At 39.8% G+C, this 24,503-nt stretch overlaps 1 protein-coding gene across 6 annotated transcripts in view; it reads left to right on the top strand.

Moving 5' to 3' along the window:
• The window catches only part of LOC139766194 (uncharacterized), a 182,180-nt gene that overhangs the window by 136,892 nt on the left and 20,785 nt on the right, over positions 1-24,503 (top strand). For 5 of the 6 annotated variants that reach the window (XM_071694475.1, XM_071694473.1, XM_071694476.1 and 2 more), the window contains 2 exons: positions 5,058-5,182; positions 8,733-8,833. In XM_071694475.1, coding sequence (XP_071550576.1) covers positions 5,058-5,182; positions 8,733-8,833 — 226 coding nt within the window. Of the gene's footprint in view, positions 1-5,057; positions 5,183-8,732; positions 8,834-23,638; positions 23,803-24,503 lie in introns of all 6 variants that reach the window. The other variant, XM_071694472.1, reaches the window with a different exon arrangement.

Genomic DNA, 24,503 nt, shown 5'->3' with positions numbered 1-24,503 from the left:
GGAATTTATTAAAAAAGGGGGTGACTGTATTATTGACTGGTTGGTAAGGTTATTTAATGTATGTATGACTCATGGTGAGGTGCCTGAGGATTGGCGGAATGCGTGCATAGTGCCATTGCACAAAGGCAAAGGGGATAAGAGTGAGTGCTCAAATTTCAGAGGTATAAGTTTGTTGAGTATTCCTGGTAAATTATATGGGAGGGTATGGATTGAGAGGGTGAAGGCATGTACAGAGCATCAGATTGGGGAAGAGCAGTGTGGTTTCAGAAGTGGTAGAGGATGTGTGGATCAGGTGTTTGCTTTGAAGAATGTATGTGAGAAATACTTAGAAAAGCAAATGGATTTGTATGTAGCATTTATGGATCTGGAGAAGGCATATGATAGAGTTGATAGAGATGCTCTGTGGAAGGTATTAAGAATATATGGTGTGGGAGGCAAGTTGTTAGAAGCAGTGAAAAGTTTTTATCGAGGATGTAAGGCATGTGTACGTGTAGGAAGAGAGGAAAGTGATTGGTTCTCAGTGAATGTAGGTTTGCGGCAGGGGTGTGTGATGTCTCCATGGTTGTTTAATTTGTTTATGGATGGGGTTGTTAGGGGGGTGAATGCAAGAGTTTTGGAAAGAGGGGCAAGTATGAAGTCTGTTGTGGATGAGAGAGCTTGGGAAGTGAGTCAGTTGTTGTTTGCTGATGATACAGCGCTGGTGGCTGATTCATGTGAGAAACTGCAGAAGCTGTTGACTGAGTTTGGTAAAGTGTGTGAAAGAAGAAAGTTAAGAAAAATGTGAATAAGAGCAAGGTTATTAGGTACAGTAGGGTTGAGGGTCAAGTCAATTGGGAGGTAAGTTTGAATGGAAAAAAACTGGAGGAAGTAAAGTGTTTTAGATATCTGGGAGTGGATCTGGCAGCGGATGGAACCATGGAAGCAGAAGTGGATCATGGGGTGGGGGAGGGGGTGAAAATCCTGGGAGCCTTGAAGAATGTGTGGAAGTCGAGAACATTATCTCGGAAAGTAAAAATGGGTATGTTTGAAGGAATAGTGGTTCCAACAATGTTGTATGGTTGCGAGGCATGGGCTATGGATAGAGTTGTGCGCAGGAGGGTAGATGTGCTGGAAATGAGATGTTTGAGGACAATGTGTGGTGTGAGGTGGTTTGATCGAGTAAGTAACGTAAGGGTAAGAGAGATGTGTGGAAATAAAAAGAGCGTGGTTGAGAGAGCAGAAGTGGGTGTTTTGAAATGGTCTGGGCACATGGAGAGAATGAGTGAGGAAAGATTGACCAAGAGGATATATGTGTCCGAGGTGAAGGGAACGAGGAGAAGTGGGAGACCAAATTGGAGGTGGAAAGATTGAGTGAAAAAGATTTTGTGTGATCGGGGCCTGAACATGCAGGAGGGTGAAAGGAGGGCAAGGAATAGAGTGAATTGGATCGATGTGGTATACCGGGGTTGACGTGCTGTCTGTGGATTGAATCAGGGCATGTGAAGCGTCTGGGGTAAACCATGGAAAGCTGTGTAGGTATGTATATTTTGCGTGTGTGGACGTTTATGTATATACATGTGTATGGGGGTGGGTTAAGCTATTTCTTTCGTCTGTTTCCTTGTGCTACCTCACAAATGCGGGAGACAGCAACAAAGCAAAAAAAAAAAAAAATCAACATAAACACTTATACATACATGTACAAACACATACTTAGACATATGCATATATACACATGTGCATATTCCTACTTGCTTGCCTTTATCCATTCCCGGCACCAATCCACCACACAGGAAACAGCATTGCTACCCCCTGTGTCAGTGAGGTAGTGGCAGAAAAACAGACAAAAAAAGGCTACATTCACTAACACTCAGTCTCTAGTTGTCATGTGTAATGCACCAAAACCACAGCTCCCTATCCATATCCAGTCCCCACAGACCTTTCCATGGTTTACCCAAGATGTTTCACATGCCCTGGTTCAATTCATTTACAGCACGTCAACCCAAGTATACCGCATTGTTCCAATTCACTCTTCTCCTTGCACGACTCTCACCCTCCTGTATGTTTAGGCCCTGATTGCTCAAAATTTTTTTACCCCAACCTTCCACCTCCAGTTTGGACCCCCACTTCTTCTTGACACATATTTTTGGCAACATTTCCTCACTTATTCATTCCATATGTCTTAACCATTTCAACACACCCTCTTCTGCTTATTCAACCATGCTCTGTTTATTTCCACACATCTCTGTCTTACCATTTCATTACTCACTTGATCAAACCACCTCACACCACATACTATCCTCAAACATTTCATTTTCAACACATCCACCCACCTCCATACAACCCTATCTATAGCCCATGCCTTGAAAAATACCTATTTTTTATCTCCAAGATAACGTTTCTCTCTTTCCACACATTCTTCATCACCCTCAGAACCTTCACCCCCTCCCCCACCCCATGACTCACTTCTGCTTCCATGGTTCCATTTGCTGCCATGTCCACTCCCAGATATCCAAAACACTTAATTTCCTCCAATTTTTCTTCATTCAAACTTGCATCCCAACTAACTTGTTCCTTAACCATGCTGAACCTAATATCCTTGCTTTGAATCACATTTAGTCTGTTTTTCCTTTCGCGCACTTTTCCAAACTCAGTCACCAACTTCTGCAGTTTCTCACTCGAATCAGCCACTGGTGTTGTATCATCGGCAAACAGCAACTGACTCACATCCCAGGCCTTCTCATCCCCCATAGACTGCATACTTGCTCCTCTCTACAAGACTCTTGCATTTACCTCCCACACCACACAATCCATAAACAAATTGGACAACCATGATCACATTGCACACCCTTGCTTGCAAAATAACCTTCACTGGGAACCATTCATTCTCCTCTCCTCCTACTTGTACTCATGCTGTTGATAAAAACTTCTCACTGCTTCTAGCAGCTTACCACCCTTTTCATATATTCTTATGACCTTCAACAAAGCATTTCTGTTAACCTTATTGTATGCCTTTTCCAGTTCCATAAATGCCACATACAAATCCATCTGTTTTTATAAGTATTTGTGAAACACATTCTTTAACGCAAACACCTGATCCACACACCCTCTACCACTTCTGAAACCACACTGCTTCTCCCCAAGTCTGATGCTCTGTACATGCCTTCACCCTTTCAGTCAATACCCACCTATGCAACTTACTAGGTGTACTCAACAAACTTAAACCTCTCTAGTTTGAACACTCACCTTTATCCCCCTTGCCTTTATACAAGGCACTATATGTGTCTTCATGATCCTTCCATACACCGAATATCCTTACTAATCAATCAGCAACACAGTCACCCTGTCTTAGTAGATTTTACTGTAGTACCATCTACTCCAGCCACTGTGCTGCATTTCATCTTACACAAGGCTTTCACCATCTCTCTCTTCATGAAACCACTCTCTATGACTCACTTCACATACCATCTCAACCAAAACACCCTACATCTGTCACTCTGTCATCAAACATGTACAGAGCATCAGATTGGGGAAGAGCAGTGTGGTTTCAGAAGTGGTAGAGGATGTGGGGATCAGGTGTTTGCTTTGAAGAATGTATGTGACAAATACTTAGAAAAACAAATGGATTTGTATGTAGCATTTATGGATCTGGAGAAGGCATATTATAGAGTTGATAGAGATGCTCTGTGGAAGGTTTTAAGAATATATGGTGTGGGAGGCATGTCGTTAGAAGCAGTGAAAAGTTTTTATCGAGGATGTAAGGCATGTGTATGGGTAGGAAGAGAGGAAAGTGATTGGTTCTCAGTGAATGTAGGTTTGTGGCAGGGGTGTGTGATGTCTCCATGGTTGTTTAATTTGTTTATGGATGGGGTTGTTAGGGAGGTGAATGCAAGAGTTTTGGAAAGAGGGGCAAGTATGCAGTCTGTTGTGGATGAGAGAGCTTGGGAAGTGAGTCAGTTGTTGTTCGCTGATGATACAGTGCTGGTGGCTGATTCATGTAAGAAACTGCAGAAGCTGTTGACTGAATTTGGTAAAGTGTGTGAAAGAAGAAAGTTAAGTATGGTTGCGGGGCGTGGGCTATGGATAGAGTTGTGCACAGGAGGGTGGATGTGCTGGAAATGAGATGTTTGAGGACAATATGTGGTGTGAGGTGGTTTGATCGAGTAAGTAATGTAAGGGTAAGAGAGATGTGTGGAAATAAAAAGAGTGTGGTTGAGAGAGCAGAAGAGGGTGTTTTGAAATGGTTTGGTCACATGGAGAGAATGAGTGAGGAAAGATTGACCAAGAGGATATATGTGTCAGAGGTGGAGGGAACGAGGAGAAGTGGGAGACCAAATTGAAGGTGGAAAGATGGAGTGAAAAAGATTTTGAGTGATCGGGGCCTGAACATGCAGGAGGGTGAAAGGTGTGCAAGGAATAGAGTGACTTGGAACGATATGGTATACCGGGGTCGACGTGCTGTCAGTGGATTGAACCAGGGCATGTGAAGCGTCTGGGGTAAACCATGGAAAGTGTATGGGGCCTGGATGTGGAAAGGGAGCTGTGATTTCGGTGCATTATTACATGACAGCTAGAGACTGAGTGTGAATGAATGGGGCCTTTGGTGTCTTTTCCTAGCGCTACCTCGCACACATGAGGGGGAAGGGGGTTGTTATTTCCATGTGTGGCGAGGTGGCGATGGGAACAAATAAAGGCAGACTATGAATTATGTACATGTGCATATATGTATATGTCTGTGTGTGTATATATATGTGTACATTGAGATGTATAGGTATGTATATTTGCGTGTGTGGACGTGTATGTATATACATGTGTATGTTGGCGAGTTGGGCCATTCTTTCGTCTGTTTCCTTGCGCTACCTCGCTAACGCAGGAGACAGCGACAAAGCAAAATAAATAAAAATGATATTGTTTCTGCCAGTTATTCCATGCAAGTCATTGAAGAGTATAAGTAAAACAAAAAGAAAGTATAAGGTTAAGATTTTTCAAATATCCTCTTGAGAGGTAATCTCCATTCTTGGATTGCAACACAGTACTATATTATACATATCTCATGCAGTTAACCATTTCTCATGCCTCAGAGTGGTGATTCCCTTGTGTGGTGGCAACATCGATACTACAGTGCTGGGTCGGTGTTTAGAACGTGGTCTTGCTGCTGATGGCCGGCTTGTCAAATTTACTGTTACAGTCAGTGACAGGCCTGGAGGTTGGTATACAAAGGCTCAGAGAAGTAGGAGTTGATAGTTGTTGGTTTGAAAGAGAGGATAGGTAAATAGGTTGGCAGAGTCTGAAAGGCTGTATAATTAGAAGGGTGGATAGGATTGCTTGAAAAAGAGAAGTTGAACATAGGGATGGATGGCTTAGTTGATTGTATGTTGGGTCTGAGGTATATGGAAAACATTGAATGTATCTAATCAGGCAGAATAACCTGACTTCAAAAATATGTAAATCATTTAAACCATCATTAAATTCTTGGACTGAGGTACAGTCATGTCACTTAAGTATTGCGCGTATTGTGCAGATTATTGAAAGTCTTAAGGAAAAGGAAAACTTAAGAAAGTTTTCACTTGAATTTTCAATGTTTTAACATATATTTTTCAATGTTTTGATATCCATAATATTATTTGGCCATTCTTATTTCATATGATTTGTGTAGGATTTATCATAAGTCTAAGATATCCTGTAGGCCAATTTGTTCATGAGATTCCTTTACATTATTTCTGCATTTGGTGGTATGGAGCAATCACATTATGTAATCTCAGACATAGATTGAATTTGTTTTTAAATATATCAGAACTGAAACAAGACAATAGAGAATCACTAGAATTGACATTAATGATATTAGGTTTTTACAAATTAGGGGTTCGTACATACAAGCATGCATGACCAGATATCCATAATTTCATGTCATATTTCGTATGAGTGAATAAAGACACTTTAAAGAGAAGAATGTTACAAAAAAATTTGATTTATTATATTTCATGTTGATCTGACTTCTTCCACTGACAAATCATTCTGGTCCTTAACTGAAAGCATTTCCATTTACGTGTGGTTCAGCCTTTTCCCATTTTCCATCCGTATCATGTTTTTGTAAGCTTGGCTGGGTTTGGGTATGTACACCTAACTGATGTCACCTAACCACCTAACCTAGCCTAGAGAAACATGGGGGGGTTCATTCTTCAGTTAATTTTATCAGTCTGTGTTAACCCTCCCACAAATAAGACAACTTTTTTTGGCATATTATTTTCCTGTAATTTAACTTGGAATGATTCTGCTCTTAATCCTCTGCCCCCATATCTTTGCATTGAACCTGTGCCATCCCATGTATTTTCCTTGCACGTCTCGAACAAGGCTTGTAGCCCAGATGGAATACCAGGGAGTTTGCTTCTAAACTTACCATGGACCTTGCCTGTTTATTTTGCTTCTGTCTAAAACCTTAGACTTTTCCTTTCTTTTGTTGTGGCCCACCCCAAAAAAAGAAGACTTTTGTAACCCTTCTTGTCATTGTCCCATTGCTTTCACTTTTGGTGCATCCTTAATATTTGAAACTATCCTTACCTCTCAATTTCTGTAACACTTAGAATTGCATTGCTTTCTTTATGATCACCAGTACAGAGTTTGCAGGGGTAGGTCTACTGCTGGTCTTCTCTCCTTTGTGTCTTCATATTCCTCCCATCTCAGGGATTCTTTGACACTTTGGTCATAGCCCTCAACATCTCCAAAGCATATGACAGGGTTTGGAAAAAGTCTTTGCTTTGTAAACTTCCTTCCTTTAGATTTTATGCTTCTGTCTGTTCACTACTGCATAGCTTCCTCTCTAACTGTTGCATTGCAGTGGTTTTGATGAAGCAACTTTGATTTTGTAACCCATCAATAGTGGTGTTCCTCAGGGTTCTGTTGTATTGCCCCCCCCCCCCTTTTTTTTTTACGAAGTCACCTCTTTTTCAACCTCTGATCCCATTCATTCCTATATTTGTGATTCCACTTTCCACACTTCAACTAACTTTCCCTCCTCTCATCCTTTTAATGCTCACTCTCTTTCTCATACTAAACATATTTTCTCTCATTTCAGACCTGTGCAACATCTTAGCTGGGGGAAGTAGTAGCCTATTAAAATTTGATAGTATGAAAATGCACTTTCTTCCAGTTTCAGTTTTTAAGAGTCACTCATACTCCACCCTTTCATTTGAGATCACCATAACTCAAGTCTGTGATAATGAAAACATGTTGAGGATAACCATATCCACTGTCCTGGAATCCCTAAATAATCAACATTACAAAGACTGCTGCTTAAAAGTTATGGATGTTTTATAGGTTCCATAAGTAATTTTCTTGTGAGCTGGTAGTATGGAATACTGCTTACAAATCTGGGATGGCTCTTCCTCCTCCTTCCAGTTATTAAGGGTGGAATCAGAAGCCCTCCATCTCATTAATACTCCTAGCATCACCTCTTGTAACCTCCCATTCAATATGCCATGTTGCTCTCTCTCTCTCTCTCTCTCTCTCTCTCTCTCTCTCTCTCTCTCTCTCTCTCTCTCTCTCTCTCTCTCTCTCCTCTCTCTCTCTCTCTCTCTCTCTCTCTCTCTCTCTCTCTCTCTCTCTCTCTCTCTCTCTCTCTCTCTCTCTCTCTCTCTCTCCCCCCCCCCCCCTCTCTCTCTCTCTCTCTCTCTCTCTCTCTCTCTCTCTCTCTCTCTCTCTCTCTCTCTCTCTCTCTCTCTCTCTCTCTCTCCTATAGGTATTACAGTATTTTGACCTCTGCTCTCAAAGATTGTCTGCATGTGTCCCTGCCCCAAGACTTGGACCCATGTTAATCCTCAGGATGTTGCTTCCCACAGCTTTTGGGTGAAGATTAGCTATGCATGGATTGACCATAATAATCCTTTCTTTTTCCCCTCAAAAAGCTAAGTTGTGGATTTCTCTTTCTTCTTTTGCTTCTCTTCTCACCTCTAGAGTCAAGCCTGCAAGCACCGGCAGAGCCATGATTAATTTCTACATTCTTTTTCTCTTGTTTTTCCTCTTTTCATGAGATGGCCTTTGATTGGGACATGTTTTGCCTGTGTCTTGGGGATCTCTATGAAAAAAGATACCACACCATGTTATTCACTCTTCTGTACAAAATGATATGTTTCATTTGATACTATATGTGTTATTTTGCAGTGTGATAATCTTACTGGGTCTACATTTCTGGCTACATATCTTCAAAGAAGGTCAAATTAATGCCCATAATCATATCATATCATGCCGTATTAGGGGGATTTGCTTTATTCCTAATACAGTCAGTGTTATTCAAATTGTATGACATCTTTTTTTTATTTTGATATATGAAATAAGATCTTGATGTGTCACTTTTTTGTATTTCATTGAAAACAGATATGGAATGTGAAAACATAAGACAACAGTCATAGAATTTGCTTGATAGACTGTAAGTGTGGGTGTATGTATGTAGCAGCAGGAGCTGCACAGCATAACACTCACATGACTTTATGTTTATCTTTAAATTTTGGTGTAATGAAAGTGAAAGAGCTTGAAAAATGTGAAAATTTCCAAAAGCAAATATGTAGGGAAACCATATAATTAGAATGAAAGTATCGAGATGGATAGTATTGTATTGTATTATATGGTATCTCTATTATATTACCAAAGAATTATTTTGTTTGTGGTTTTAATTATGCTGCTATATTGCTGTATCTTTTGCCCTGTCATTCCATTAGGTAGAAATTAGTAGGGTGATAGTGACCTCCACTTTTACATCTCAGGGATTGCAGAGTTGACACGGCTGTTGGCAAACCTAGGTGTTTCAATTAAGGATATGGTTCACGAAAGAGCTTGGATCAGGAGTGACATCTTCAGTGTAGAGGTAAGGCAGTATAGGAACTTGTTTGTATCACCAAATGCTAAATATTGTTAGCAAGTGGATCTAAGGTAATGGGAACAGCATATTGAAGATTGCTTATGTTAATGTAAAAGTTTAAAATGATTCATGCAGATCACACCAATGATGAAATGAAAGTATGGTAGACGTGTAAGTTATGTGACTTCTTTATTTGGCTTAGTTCACGAGAGTAACTTCTTCACAAGATTTCTTTGGCCTACCTACATTTGTTTATTTTTGAAATTCATTAAATATCTTTCCTGGTGCACATTTCTTCCCTTATTTCTGTACAGATTTATTTTTGTTCTTTTATGCAGCGTCAGATTGTTCATTTTTTTGTAGAGATCTTGTTTTCTTGTAGGCCGCCATTTCCTAAGATTTTGATTAGGTTAATTGATATATGAATTTTTTCATACTTGACTTGAGATGCATAGACATCAAGCAGTAAATTGATGATATTGGCAGTTGGATAGCCATCTTTCAGAAATCAGATTATCAGGAATACTCATCATCCTCCTCTCCAAATGATAGGCGGCTGAGTTCCTCTAGTCATTTGAATTGTGTTCATCAGGTGGGTATTTACTGAGCAAGACTTTTAAATCTCTAAGTTGCAGAGAAGACATATAACTATTTTAGATGTGACCGACTTAAGTTGTTCATAGATGAAAATTTCAACGTGGGATGACTGCATAAAATTTGGTACTTTTAATGCTCACCTAAACTGAAAGAATACATGCAGAAGGGGCTACTTGTGAATAAATGCATCACCTGCACTGTTCATCATGCTTGATGAATGCTGGGCTATGGAAGGTACATGATCCTGTTATATGTTGTGAAGCCTCTGTTATTATGGATGATAAGAGTAAATAGGGAGTATCGAAGAGTGGAAAACAGTGTTCCTTGCTAGAAGATGGAGATTCAATGACACGGCATGAAAGTTTGTGAAGCATGAAATGTTACTGATTTTGGGAATGCCCATCATGTGACTGATGTCAGCCTTGCTTCAGAGGATGGCTGTGCATTTATGTATCTGCCACTCTTAGTAATAATGAGTGGGGATCTTATCTATCTAGGGAAGTGCCTGCTGAAAGGCCTAGAGCAGAGAGAGAGAGAGAGAGAGAGAGAGAGAGAGAGAGAGAGAGAGAGAGAGAGAGAGAGAGAGAGAAAGAGAGAGAGAGAGAGAGAATAACAATAATAACATAATAGAGAGAAAGAAAGGGGGACAGGGAAAGCAAGTTTGCCAGCATCTTTGAATTTCCCCTCAGGATAGACAGTTACTTTTAATTCTTCAGAATTCCATTTCTCACCCTAAGGGTTGATTCAGACATTGCAAGAGCATGCCCACACCAAAGATTAAGCTCACATCAAACAAGTTCCTTATCTCAAACTTTCCAAACCTCAAAAACTCAGCACCACATGAGAAACAACTTTCACTGAAGCACTTTGGTACTGCTGAAGAAAGATATCAGATGAACTTCAAATTTCCCCATCAGCAACACAAACATTGTTAAGGAATATGTTACACAGATAGGCAAGGGAGGAAGACGTCTTCCAGAAATCATGACTTTTGGTGAAGATACATACTTTGGGAGGAATTTATGACCAGGCAGATTCTTCCTGGTGACTGAAGAGTACATTCTTTATGCAACAAAAACAGGGAGTCGTTACAATGGATCTCGATGTGAGCTAAGTTTTCTGGCAGATTCTTGACAGAGTACAAATATGATGAGAGGATTGGAACATTTTTATGGCCTTGTTGATAGTGGGTTCTCTACGAAGCATAACTCTCATTCCTAATCGAGATATTGGGTTGAAAAAGAAGCATCATCGAAATTAAAATTTGGTTGGAGAGTAAACCATCAGAAATGAAGGAAATCAGGAAAAGAATTTTTTTTCAAAAGATTTGCTGAAGAAGGATCCATGGAGAAATGAGGACCCTGAAGCTCATCACCTTTACCAGACACACCAGACACCACTTTGGTTGCAAAGGGGAGCCACTGACCATTGAAGAAAGGAGAATCTGTGGACCGTAGACACAGCAGCACTAGAGATCATTCCCCAATATAATTCACAGATGTTCCTAGTGAGAACACTTGGAGAAAGTAGTAATGTTTTTAGTTAAAAATGGATGATAAAGAATAATGAGAAAGAACCAGAGAAACAGCTGAGAGGGATTTCATACCAGTTCATATTCTCTGAGAGACACTCGAACAACTAAATTGGCAGCAACTCCAGAGACATATCTCCTTGCATATTGAGTGTGCAAAATGTTTGCATTTGAAGACTGGAGAGTACAGAGTTTGGACAAGTAGGATAGAGAAGAGTGGCTACTTGTTGACAGAAAGGTTGAATTGAATTGGCAACATTTCTGGAATTGCATCCTGCTGCTAGGCATGAAGAAACTCCACAGAGGAAGACCGGAAGCTGTTTGATGTTGAGGACAGAAAAGTGTAGCATCTTGCTGAAGAAAAAGATAATGGAATCTGAAATAGAATGTTATAAAACCAGGTGAGATTCAGGTACCACTGTCAGAGCTCACCAAACCGATGATTGAACTTAGAAAATCAAGGACCTGGAACTAGGGTAAAATGGCATTATTTGAGGGATTATGTTTACTTTCTCTTGGTAGTTCCAGTTTAGGCTTAATGCATGCAACCTCATTGCCTCATACTTTAGAAATGATATATAACAAGGGAACACAGTGTTGATCCTGGTGTAAAATAGGTCTACAAAACACCCACTGGCCAGTCTACCCATAACTTGCTCATTTGTAATTGACCCATACCAAATGGAAGGCCACATCCCAGATGTCAGTCTGCAAGACAGTGCATAAGCACATTGCCACTTAGAGGATCTCAAGAGACATTCAAGTGTCATGTCAGCAAAGGTATTAAATAGTTAGAGAACTAGCTATCACAAGGTCATTGTATGGAATCCGCCACATTTACAGTGAATGAAATTGATAAGCTGCTTTGCATAAAGTGAACAGCCTATCACATGATTAAGGTTGAAAGGGTAACTTTGGGTGGTGGTATGCCTGTGGTGGAGGGGTGGTAGGTGGAGTGGAGATAGATGGAAGGGCATGGGCTGTGGAATAAACACCACCACTCTCTCAGTATTTTTACACTCCTTCCCATGTCCATCCACTCTCTCTCTCATTACAGACCCTCACAGCTGGCTTCTTTTATTGGTTATTATTGTGCAAATCTCTTCTCTTTTATTTTCACTTTATTTTTATATTTAATATTCATATTATTCACCAAAAATATGAAGGTTCTGATATTAGGAATGATAAATAGGGGATGCAGGTGGTGATGGAGTTACCACCATCTCCTCCCCTCTCCCTTATAGGCCATTTCTTTGATCAGTTGTATATCTTTTTTCTCTGATTTTACCTTGATTTTGCTCATGACATGTTGTACTATTGTTCTTCACAAATATGATAGAAACAATATTAGGAAGAGAAAAGGGAGGATTTCCAACAAACTAATGATTGTTTGTCACCTTTTGTACTGTTTTCATACTGTACTTTTATCACTGTTTGTGTAATTAGGTGCACTGTGTATGAATTTGCCTGTTATAAGCATCATGAAATAGAGGTCTGGGGATGGATGGGTTGAGATAAAGGAAAGTTTTCCTATCTTTTACTTGTTATAGTGCTGTTTAACATATGTATAAGACATAGATATAAAATTTGTGCTTTCTTTTCATCTGAGTACTTAGATTGATAATTTACTTGAACTGTACTGTACATTTCTTGACATATTTACATTTTTTGTGTAAAGTTGAGAAATTTTCCCAAGAAACGTAATCACCCACCACCTTTATCCCCTTGAATACTATCCTAGAATGTTATCCATTATTCAATGTTTGTGTTAAACTGTGATTTCCCAGAATGTAATCCCACCATTAAATAGGGACCAGGTGTGCTGAAATGGTTCAGACTTATTGAGAGGATGAACAGAGAAAGACTAACTAAGAGGATTTATGTGTCACGTGGAGAGAGGAAGGGATAAGGACAGACTGAGAGGGAGTTGAAAGGATAATGTGAAGTATGCTTTAGGTTATCAAGGCCTGAATGATCAGGAGGATGAGAGGCATGCTTAGAATAGAATGAATTGGATCATTGTCTTGTATGAGGGTGCTATGCTGTTAGTGAGCAGTCAAGTGGAAAAGTTTGTGGGACTTGCTTGTAGTTTTGGTACCATATAATATTTGATAGCTAGAGAATGGACTTGTGCAAATGAGCTTATTGCTCATGTGCACCTGATTCTACTTTGCAAAGGTGGGAGAAGCATTTGGATATTAGATGGATAAAATTTATCAGCCAGTAGCTAGCAGATGGAGACATAAATTTGTGAGATCAAACCAGATGGCTTATCCTGGCAATGGATTTTGTCCAAAGGAATACCTCTGATAAGTTGACTTTTCAGATGATTCAGCATCCTGTCTCCTCCATATCATGTTGAAATGGTGAGAATTAACTTTATCTGCATCCACTATTTCAGGTACTTACTTGTTCTAGTCGTCCACCACCCTATTCAGATTGTTCCTATCTTGTTTATTCCTGACTTTTTATACTCTTCATCTTTCTTTGCTGAATTTGAAGAGAGGTTCACTATTAATGTTGTCATATTGATTATGAAACTTAAACTTTGCAAGTTTATCACCTTTCTTTCATCTATAGTACAACATGGGCAAATTTCTGATATATATTCTCTCTCTCTCTCTCTCTCTCTCTCTCTCTCTCTCTCTCTCTCTCTCTCTCTCTCTCTCTCTCTCTCTCTCTCTCTCTCTCTCGACCTTGGCACCCTTTTTCTTGTGCTGTATTTTTTCCTAAATTTTTAATATAGATATGCATATATATATATATATATGCATGTGATGTGAGAAGGAGATGGAATGAGTATTTTGAAGGTTTGTTGAATGTGTCTGATGACAGAGTGGCAGATATAGGGTGTTTTGGTCGAGGTGGTGTGCAAAGTGAGAGGGTTAGGGAAAATGATTTGGTAAACAGAGAAGAGGTAGTAAAAGCTTTGCGGAAGATGAAAGCCGGCAAGGCAGCAGGTTTGGATGGTATTGCAGTGGAATTTATTAAAAAAGGGGGTGACTGTATTGTTGACTGGTTGGTAAGGTTATTTAATGTATGTATGACTCATGGTGAGGTGCCTGAGGATTGGCGGAATGCGTGCATAGTGCCATTGTACAAAGGCAAAGGGGATAAGAGTGAGTGCTCAAATTACAGAGGTATAAGTTTGTTGAGTATTCCTGGTAAATTATATGGGAGGGTATTGATTGAGAGGGTGAAGGCATGTACAGAGCATCAGATTGGGGAAGAGCAGTGCGGTTTCAGAAGTGGTAGAGGATGTGTGGATCAGGTGTTTGCTTTGAAGAATGTATGTGAGAAATACTTAGAAAAGCAAATGGATTTGTATGTAGCATTTATGGATCTGGAGAAGGCATATGATAGAGTTGATAGAGATGCTCTGTGGAAGGTATTAAGAATATATGGTGTGGGAGGCAAGTTGTTAGAAGCAGTGAAAAGTTTTTATCGAGGATGTAAGGCATGTGTACGTGTAGGAAGAGAGGAAAGTGATTGGTTCTCAGTGAATGTAGGTTTGCGGCAGGGGTGTGTGATGTCTCCATGGTTGTTTAATTTGTTTATGGATGGGGTTGTTAGGGAGGTAAATGCAAGAGTCCTGGAAAGAGGGGCAAGTATGAAGTCTGTTGGGGATGAGAGAGCTTGGGAAGTGAGTCAGTTGTTGTTCGCTGATGATACAGCGCTGGTGGCTGATTCATGTGAGAAACTGCAGAAGCTGGTGACTGAGTTTGGTAAAGTGTGTGGAAGAAGAAAGTTAAGAGTAAATGTGAATAAGAGCAAGGTTATTAGGTACAGTAGGGTTGAGGGTCAAGTCAATTGGGAGGTGAGTTTGAATGGAGAAAAACTGGAGGAAGTGAAGTGTTTTAGATATCTGGGAGTGGATCTGGCAGCGGATGGAACCATGGAAGCGGAAGTGGATCATAGGGTGGGGGAGGGGGCGAAAATTTTGGGAGCCTTGAAAAATGTGTGGAAGTCGAGAACATTATCTCGGAAAGCAAAAATGGGTATGTTTGAAGGAATAGTGGTTCCAACAATGTTGTATGGTTGCGAGGCGTGGGCTATGGATAGAGTTGTGCGCAGGAGGATGGATGTGCTGGAAATGAGATGTTTGAGGACAATGTGTGGTGTGAGGTGGTTTGATCGAGTAAGTAACGTAAGGGTAAGAGAGATGTGTGGAAATAAAAAGAGCGTGGTTGAGAGAGCAGAAGAGGGTGTTTTGAAATGGTTTGGGCACATGGAGAGAATGAGTGAGGAAAGATTGACCAAGAGGATATATGTGTCGGAGGTGGAGGGAACGAGGAGAAGAGGGAGACCAAATTGGAGGTGGAAAGATGGAGTGAAAAAGATTTTGTGTGATCGGGGCCTGAACATGCAGGAGGGTGTAAGGAGGGCAAGGAATAGAGTGAATTGGAGCGATGTGGTATACAGGGGTTGACGTGCTGTCAGTGGAGTGAATCAAGGCATGTGAGGCGTCTGGGGTGGACCATGGAAAGCTGTGTAGGTATGTATATTTGCGTGTGTGGACATGTGTATGTACATGTGTATGGGGGGGGGGGTTGGGCCATTTCTTTCGTCTGTTTCCTTGCGCTACCTCGCAAACGCGGGAGACAGCGACAAAGTATAAAAAAAAAAAAAAAAAAAATATATATATATATATATATATATATATATATATATATATATATATATATATATATATATATATATATATATATGTATATATATATATATATATATATATATATATATATATATATATATATATATATATTTATTTATGTATTTATTTTGCTTTGTCGCTGTCTCCCGCGTTAGTGAGGTAGCGCAAGGAAACAGACGAAAGAATGGCCCAACCCACCCACATACACATGTATATACATACACGTCCACACATGCAAATATACACGCCTATACATCTCAACATATACATATATATACACACACAGACATATACATATATACACATGTACATAATTCATACTGTCTGCCTTTATTCATTCCCATCGCCACACATGAAATAACAACCCCCTCCCCCTCATGTGTGCGAGGTTGCGCTAGGAAAAGACAACAAAGGCCCCATTCGTTCACACTCAATCTCTAGCTGTCATGTAATAATGCACCGAAACCACAGCTCCCTTTCCACATCCAGGCCCCACAGAACTTTCCATGGTTTACCCCAGACGCTTCACATGCCCTGGTTCAATCCATTGACAGCACGTCGACCCCGGTATACCACATTGTTCCAATTCACTCTATTCCTTGCACGCCTTTCACCCTCTTGCATATTTAGGCCCCGATCACTCAAAATCTTTTTCACTCCATCTTTCCACCTCCAATTTGGTCTCCCACTTCTCCTCATTACCTCCACCTCTGACACATATATCCTCTTTGTCAATCTCTCCTCACTCATTCTCTCCATGTGACCAAACCATTTCAAAACACCCTCTTCTGCTCTCTCAACCACACTCTTTTTATTACCACATATCTCTCTTACCCTTACATTACTTACTCGATCAAACCACCTCACACCACATATTGGCCTCAAACATCTCATTTCCAGCACATCCACCCTTCTGCGCACAACTCTATCCATAGCCCACGCCTTGCAACCATATAACATTGTTGGAACCACTATTCCTTCAAACATACCCATTTTTGCTTTTCGGGATAATGTTCTCGACTTCCACACATTCTTCAAGGCTCCCAGAATTTTCGCCCCCTCCCCCACCCTATGATTCACTTCCGCTTCCATGGTTCCATCTGCTGCCAGATCCACTCCCAGATATCTAAAACACTTCACTTCCTCCAGTTTTTCTCCATTCAAACTTACCTCCCAATTGACTTGACCCTCAACCCTGCTGTACCTAATAACCTTGCTCTTATTCACATTTACTCTCAACTTTCTTCTTTCACACACTTTTCCAAACTCAGTCACCAGCTTCTGCAGTTTCTCACATGAATCAGCCACCAGCACTGTATCATCAGTGAACAACAACTGACTCACTTCCCTATGAGCCCACAGGGAAAATGAAACACAAAAAGTTCCCAAGTGCACTTTCGTGTAATAATCACATCATCAGGGGAGACACAAGAGAGAAATATAACAGTCAGTCGATATACATCAAAGAGACGAAGCTAGGATGCCATTTGGTAAACATGTGATTGTCCTTGTCTTTTGGACAATCACATGTTTACCAAATGGCATCCTAGCTTCGTCTCTTCGATGTATATCAACTGACTTATATTTCTCTCTTGTGTCTCCCTTGATGATGTGATTATTACACGAAAGTGCACTTGGGAACTTTTCGTGTTTCATTTTCCCCATGGGCTCATAGTAATATCTTGATCATGTGCAAAATTGTGGTCCTTTCCAATACATATATATGTATAAGTTGAAATGTATAGGTATGTATATGTGCATGTATAGATGTGTATGTATATACATGTGTATGTTGGTGGGTTGGGCCATTTTTTCATCCATTTCCTTGCACTACCTCGCTAATACGGGAGACAGCAAAAAAGTATAATGAATAGATAAATAAATAAATAGTATTATTGTACTTAATCGCCATTTCCCACATAAGCAAGGTAGCTCTGGGAAACAGATGATGAATGGCCCATCTGCTAATATACACACATATATATACATAAATGCGCATACATATCAATATATGCATACATATACACACACATTTTTTTTTTCCCCAATGAAGGAACAGAGAAGGGGGCCAGATGAGGATATTCTCTCAAAGGCCCAGTCCTCTGTTCTTAACGCTACCTCGCTAACGCGGGAAATGGCGAATAGTATGAAAGAAAGAAAGATATACACACACATACACAGAGATATACATACAAACACATGTGCATATTCACACTTGCTTACCTTCATCCATTCCAAACTTCACCCTTCCCAACAGGAAACAGCTTCGCTACCCCCACTTCAGCGAGGTAGTGCCAAGAAAGCAGACAAAAAAGGGTGAATTTGTTCACCCAGTCTCTAGTTGTCATGTGTAATGCACTGAAACCATAGCTCCCTATCTGCATCCAGGCCCCACAGACCTTTCCGTGGTTTACCCCAGATGCTTCACATGCCCTGGTTTGGTCCATTGACAGCATATCAGCCCCGGTATACCACATCATTTCAATTCACTCTATTCCTTGCACGCCTCTCACCCTCCTGTATGTTCAGGCCCCGATCACTCGTAATGTTTTTCACTCCAACCTTCCACCTCCAGTTTGGTCTCCCGATTCACTTTGTTCCCTCCATCTTTGAGGCATGAATACTTTCTGTCAGTCTTTCCTTACTCATTTTATCCAAATGTCCAAACCATTTCAACACACCCTCTTCTGCTCTCTCAACCACACTCTTTCATTTCCACATCTCTCCCATTCTTTCTTTACTTACTTGATCAAACCACCTCACACCACATATTGTCCTCAAACATTTCATTTCCAACACATCTACCCTCCGTACAACCCTATTTATAGCCCATACCTCACAACCATATAACATTGTTGGAAATACTATTCCTTCAAACATAACTACTTTTACTTCGAGGTAACCTTCTCTCTTCCACACATTATTAATCGCTCCCAGAATCTTCGCTCCCTCCCCCACCCTGTTACTCACTTCTGCTTCCATGGTTCCATTCACTGCTATGTCCACTCACAGATATCTAAAACACTTCACTTCTTCCACTTTTTCTCCATTCAAACTTACATCTGAATTAGCTTGTCACACAACCCTACTGAGCCTAATGACCTTGCTTTTATTCACAATTACTCTCAACTTTCTCCTTTCATACACTTTTCCAGACTCAGTCACCAACCTCTGCAGTTTCTCACTCAAATCAGCCACTAGAACTGTATCATCAGCAAAGAACTTACACACTTACCAGACCCTCTCATTACCAACATGCTTGCCCCTCTCTCCAAAACTCTTGCATTTACCTTCTTAACCACCTCATCCATAAACAGATTATGGGGACATCACACACCCCTGCCTCAGACTGACCTTCACTGGCAACCAATCACTCTCCTCTCTTCCTACTTGTACACATGCCTTACATTCTCGGTGAAAACGTTTCACTGCTTCTAGCAACTTACCTCCCACACCATATATTCTTAAGACCTTCCACAAAGCATTTCTATCAACTCTATCATATACCATCTCCAGATCCATAAATGCTACATTCAAATCCATCTGTTTTTCTAAGTATTTCTCACACATTCTTCAAAGCAAACACCTGATCCACACATCCTCTACCACTTCTGAAACCACACTGCTCTTCCGCAATCTGATGCTCTGTACATGCTTTCACCCTCTCAATCGATATCCTCTCTTATAATTTTGCAAGAATACTCAACAAACTTATGCCTCTGTAGTTTGAACACTCACCTTTATCCCCTTTGTAAAGTGGCACTATGCATGCATTCATCCAATTCTGAAGCATTTCACCATGGTGCATACATAGAGTGAATATCCTTACCAACCAGTCAACAACACAGTCACTCCCTTTTGTAACAAATTCCACTGCAATACCATCCAAACCCTCCGCCTTGCCGGATTTCATGTTCTGCAAAGCTTTTACTACCTCTTCTCTCTTAACCAAACAGCTTTTCCCTGACCCTCTAACAACGCACACCACCCCGACCAAAACACACTATCGTCAAACACATTCAACAGACCTTCAAAATATTCACTCCATCTCCTCACTTCATCAGTATCTGTTATTACTTCCCCACTACCTCCTTCACTGATGTTCCCATTTGTACTCTTGTCTTACGCTCTTTATTTACCTCCTTCCAAAACATCTTTTTATTCTCCCTTAAATTTAATGATATACTCTAACCTCAACTCTCATTTGCCCTCTTTTTCAACCCTTGCACCTTTCTCTTGACCTTCTGCTGCTTTATCTTATACATCTCCCTGTCATTTGCACACCTTCCTTGCAAGTATAGTTCAAAGGCCTTTCTTTTCTCTTTCGCTAACAACTTTGCTTCTTCATCCCACCACTCACTACCCTTTCTAATCTGCCCACCTCCCACCTTTCTCATGTCACATGCATCTTTGCACAAGCCATCTCTGCTTCCCTAAATACCTCCCATTCCTCACCTACTCATCTCATGTCATTCGCTCTCCCCTTTTGCCATTCTACACTCAGTCTGTCCTGGTACTTCGTCACACAAGTCTCCTTTCCAAGCTCACTTAATTCCACCACTCTGTTCTCCCCAATATTCTCTCTTCTTTTTTGAAAACCTTTACAAATCTTCACCTTTGCCTCCTCAAGACAGTGATCAGACATCCCTCCAGCTGCCCCTCTCAGCACATTAACATCCAATAGTCTCTCTTTTCCATGCCTATCAATTAACATGTAATCCAATAATGCCCTTTGACTGTCTCTCCTATGTATTCCCAATCACCAATCTTTTTTCAGCACAGAAGTCCACAAGCTCTTCACCATTAACATTTACAACACTTAACACCCATTGTACACTAATTAAACCCTCAACTGCCACATTACTCACTTTTGCTTTTAATTCACCCATCACTAAAACCCAGTCTCATGCATCAAAGCTGCTGACACATTCACTCACCTGCTCCCAAAATACTTTCCTCTCATGATCTTTATTCTCATGACCAGGTGCATAAGCACCTATAATCACCCCCTCCCCCTAATAAAGTGATGAAACTGGTGGTTTAGAGTTGAATCTAACAATTGATGTAAGTGTTTTTAAAGCATTTTATTATCACTCTACTTCAATGTAATTAATGTATTAAGAAAGTCATAATGTATCACTTTTACAGTTCTCTAGAGAGGTTTTTTAGGAACAAGGTGGATATGCCATTCTCCAAAATACTATATGTGCGAAAAGAGGGGGCTCATGCAAAATGAGACAACACAGTTGTTTCCACTTGGGTTAGTTACCAATAAGTGGAAGTAATAAGAAAAGGTGGTCTCAACTTTTAATGTCATTACTGGCAAGTAGAGTTTTATATTTCATTTATTGTATTTGCTCTGCATATCTATGTATCAACCATGAACCTGTCTAGATATGAAGGTTGTCTAAGGAATTTTGTGGGATATCAAAATCATGGACCATCCTCATTCCTTTCCTGACACTGGTGTCATCCACAGACTTATTTCACAATATAAATCAAGTCCCACATGTGAGTAATTTTTGCACACTAGGAATACAATGACCCTACAACATGCATCCTATGTCCTCACCTTCTGAGATGATTTCTAATCCATTGAAACCCCCCAAGTACTTGATTTAGAATCTTTTCCCAGTTTTACCATCCTTCTGTATGCAAATGTCAAATGATTTCTGATGCTCAGGAACACAGTCCACTCACGCTTTCTTTGTCTTGGACAATATACCCTGTATCACATAAACCAAGAAATAGATGCAAATTTTGATATACTTTATATGGCACTGATCTTCCATAAATTTTTTGAATATCTGCAAAGGTTTCTCACATGTTCTTGCACACTCCGTATATATTTACCTTAAATGGATCAAGATACAAGTATCCAACTTATGCCTTGTCTAACATTCTTGATGCTCTTTTGCCTCCTTCCCATCCCATATACTATAGGGTAGGGATATTGTGTTCTTCAATGGAAGTACATTTGAAAACTTTCCATATGCTTTCATATACTCTATTTTTTCTTCAAAAGCTCTTTTCCATGAGAGCTGTGAAACTGTCAGAAAAGACATTTGTGAGCTATTAAAAGATATTGATCCACAGAAACCTGTTGAAATCAGAGACACTACAGACCTGAAATATTCAGAAATTCACTGGAAGAGAGTGCAGTATTGAAACAGAGAAACTGCCATACATTCGATTTAAAAAGGAGATTAGGAAAATGTATCTTTGATGAGTGGTATTTGTAAAATGCTACAAAAATTAATCAGAAAGCGAATGGATGATTTCTTGGAAAAGAGATGCTACCTAAGTGAGGGCAACAAGGTTCAGTAGAAAGAGGTAACACATGGCTAATCTTTTGATCTCATGTGTTACTGTGAACCTTTGGTTTGACATTGAGATATAGGCAGCTGGTTTTTGTGTTCTTGGACTGCCATAAGGAATGTAAATCTCTCCTACAAAGAATTGTCAAGAAACTTGATTTTCTGGTCATCATAGGGATAAGATGCCTTTAGTGGATCAAAAGTAATCTGAGTGTAAAGGAACAGAGGACGTATGTCATAGGTACCTTTCCTAAGTGGATTGGGTCTTTGTCATTCTTGATATATGTAAATGACATAACAGTAGGACCGGAGACACTTGAATATGTTTGTAGGTGATATTGAGAGGATGAATAACAATGATTTCAACAACTGACTAAGTGACTTATACAAGCTCCAGAGTTGGTCAGATACATGGTAAATGAAGTTCATCCTGACAGAATGCAAATTAGTGGGAATAAAACAAAATGGAAAGATTCTTAGATATAATGTAGTTTTAAAGGCAACAAAGTACTTGAATATGTGTGAAAGGGACTTGTTAGGTCAATTTGATGCCCACCCTAATCCTGTTGCCATAATACACATTAGAATGGCTAAGGAAGCAAATAATTTCTTGGTTGATATGGAGATTGCATTTAAGCACATTGATAAAGAAAGGTTCAGTAAACTATTTATGTATTAGACATAAGTCAACATGCATTTGAATTTTGGTAAGCACTCTTGAAGAAACATAGAAAAAAGATTTAGAGGGGGTTCAGTAGCAAAGTTGCCTGGAATGAGGGAGCTGAATGACAAGGAATGTATAAAGAGTGTAGATTTGCCTACAGTGGAAGGGAGAGGAAAGAGGAGGAAACATGATACAGCTTTCCAAAATCCTGATTGAAAATGACATTGTCAGTATTGATTGAACAGTTCTTAAAAGCTAGCTGCAAAAGATTAGTGAGAAACCCTGCAAGAAATATGTTAGAGAAAACATTTTCATTTTCAGAAATTGTGCAGTGGAAGAACAAAGTAAGTCTGAATGGAGAGTATCCAGGTTTTATATGAAATTAAAGAAAGTTTGAGAGATGGGACACCTTGAGTATAGGGCTCCTCTTCCTTACTGCCTAATTAGATGAATACTTATTCAGACTGCTGAATTTTGTAACTATGATACATCAGGAAGTTAGAGATGAATTTTTTATTATTCATGGTCACAATCCTGAATTGATTAGATTTTGGTTGATCTACATAAATACATGCATACTGATGTATTTGCTTGCTTGCTTGCAGCTCTAAACCCTGTGGCCAAAATTACTTCAAAAACTGTATAGATTTTTTCTTGATTACTCATAGTTAAACCTGTCTTCAGATGAATTGGTTTTAGCTAAGTCAGCTGTTTAATGTTGCAGATCACTGTTTTGTGTGTAGAAATGCTTACAGATTTGTTCAGACAAATTAATGTGTGGAAATGGTAATAGACAGTTATTGTGATTGTGGTTGGTGCCTTTTGTTGCCAATACATGAAAAGTCTTACCGATGTATTCAGGTAGATTATTATGATTATCTAAACTATAACTTAGTATATGATTAGAACAGCATCATATTCAAGGAGCAAAAGGACATTTTAAAGAGATACAGCTTCATTGAACCATGTTGGTGTGGATGGGAAGGAAACAACTGCATCCATGCTTAATAATGTTGGTATAGATGCAGTATGCAGTGGTGTCTGACAGGTGAAGGTGCTGTGTGAGACAAGAGACAGAGACCACTCAGAAGAGCTGCGCACTGCCCTCTTTCAGCGGTACAAGATACTACGCTTCGGCACTCAGTCAGCCTCCAATGATAGCAGCCTATAAGTCTTACAGTACTTCTCCTCATCCTTGTATATTTCTATTCAGTATGTATGAAATTTAGGCATCAGTTATTCTGTGTAGTCCTGCTTTCTGTAGTTACTTTTTATAGTTATGTTTAGGTTCTTGATGCTGTAGCTTTATTAAGGACATAGTGAATGATGTAGTTGCATTTTTATTTGATGTGTATATTCAGTGCCTGATCGTGCCTTTAAACTGTTTACTTTATTGAATTTTTCTTTTCACTTTCATTTGGCATGTTTTCTTGTAATTAGCCCTTCAAGACGGAGCTGAGTTTGTTTGACGAAATAGAACTGAATTTCTTTGACGTATCTCTCAAAGCTGGAGGTGAAATCATTAATATCTCTATAATTTCATTCTCCCTCACACTTGATGTGTGTGGTTTTCCATTACATGATTTTTTAAATATCCAGTTATTATTAGCATAGTTTAATAAAGGTGAAAAGGTAAAGGGTTGCGGGGGTTATGCATAATGGTACAGTATAGTTAAAGGGCTAGGATCCTTAGACTTTGGCTGTTGAGCTTGCAGAGAGGAAATTCATTCACTTAACCCTTGGAACTTTTGCTACTAGAGTCCTCATCTTACCTTTCACAGCCTCTGACAGGTGCCTCCTTATCTACTAATCTTAAAGGGGAGCTTAACCAGTTGAGTTGGTTATAGCTATTACGACTATTAATGTGAGACCACATGCTCATAGCCAGGAATGCTAATTACTCAGCATACTGT

The sequence above is a fragment of the Panulirus ornatus genome, chromosome 57 (assembly GCF_036320965.1).
Source record: "Panulirus ornatus isolate Po-2019 chromosome 57, ASM3632096v1, whole genome shotgun sequence".
In the NCBI taxonomy this organism is placed as follows: Eukaryota; Metazoa; Arthropoda; class Malacostraca; order Decapoda; family Palinuridae; genus Panulirus; species Panulirus ornatus.
This window is presented reverse-complemented; position numbering and strand designations above follow the sequence as displayed.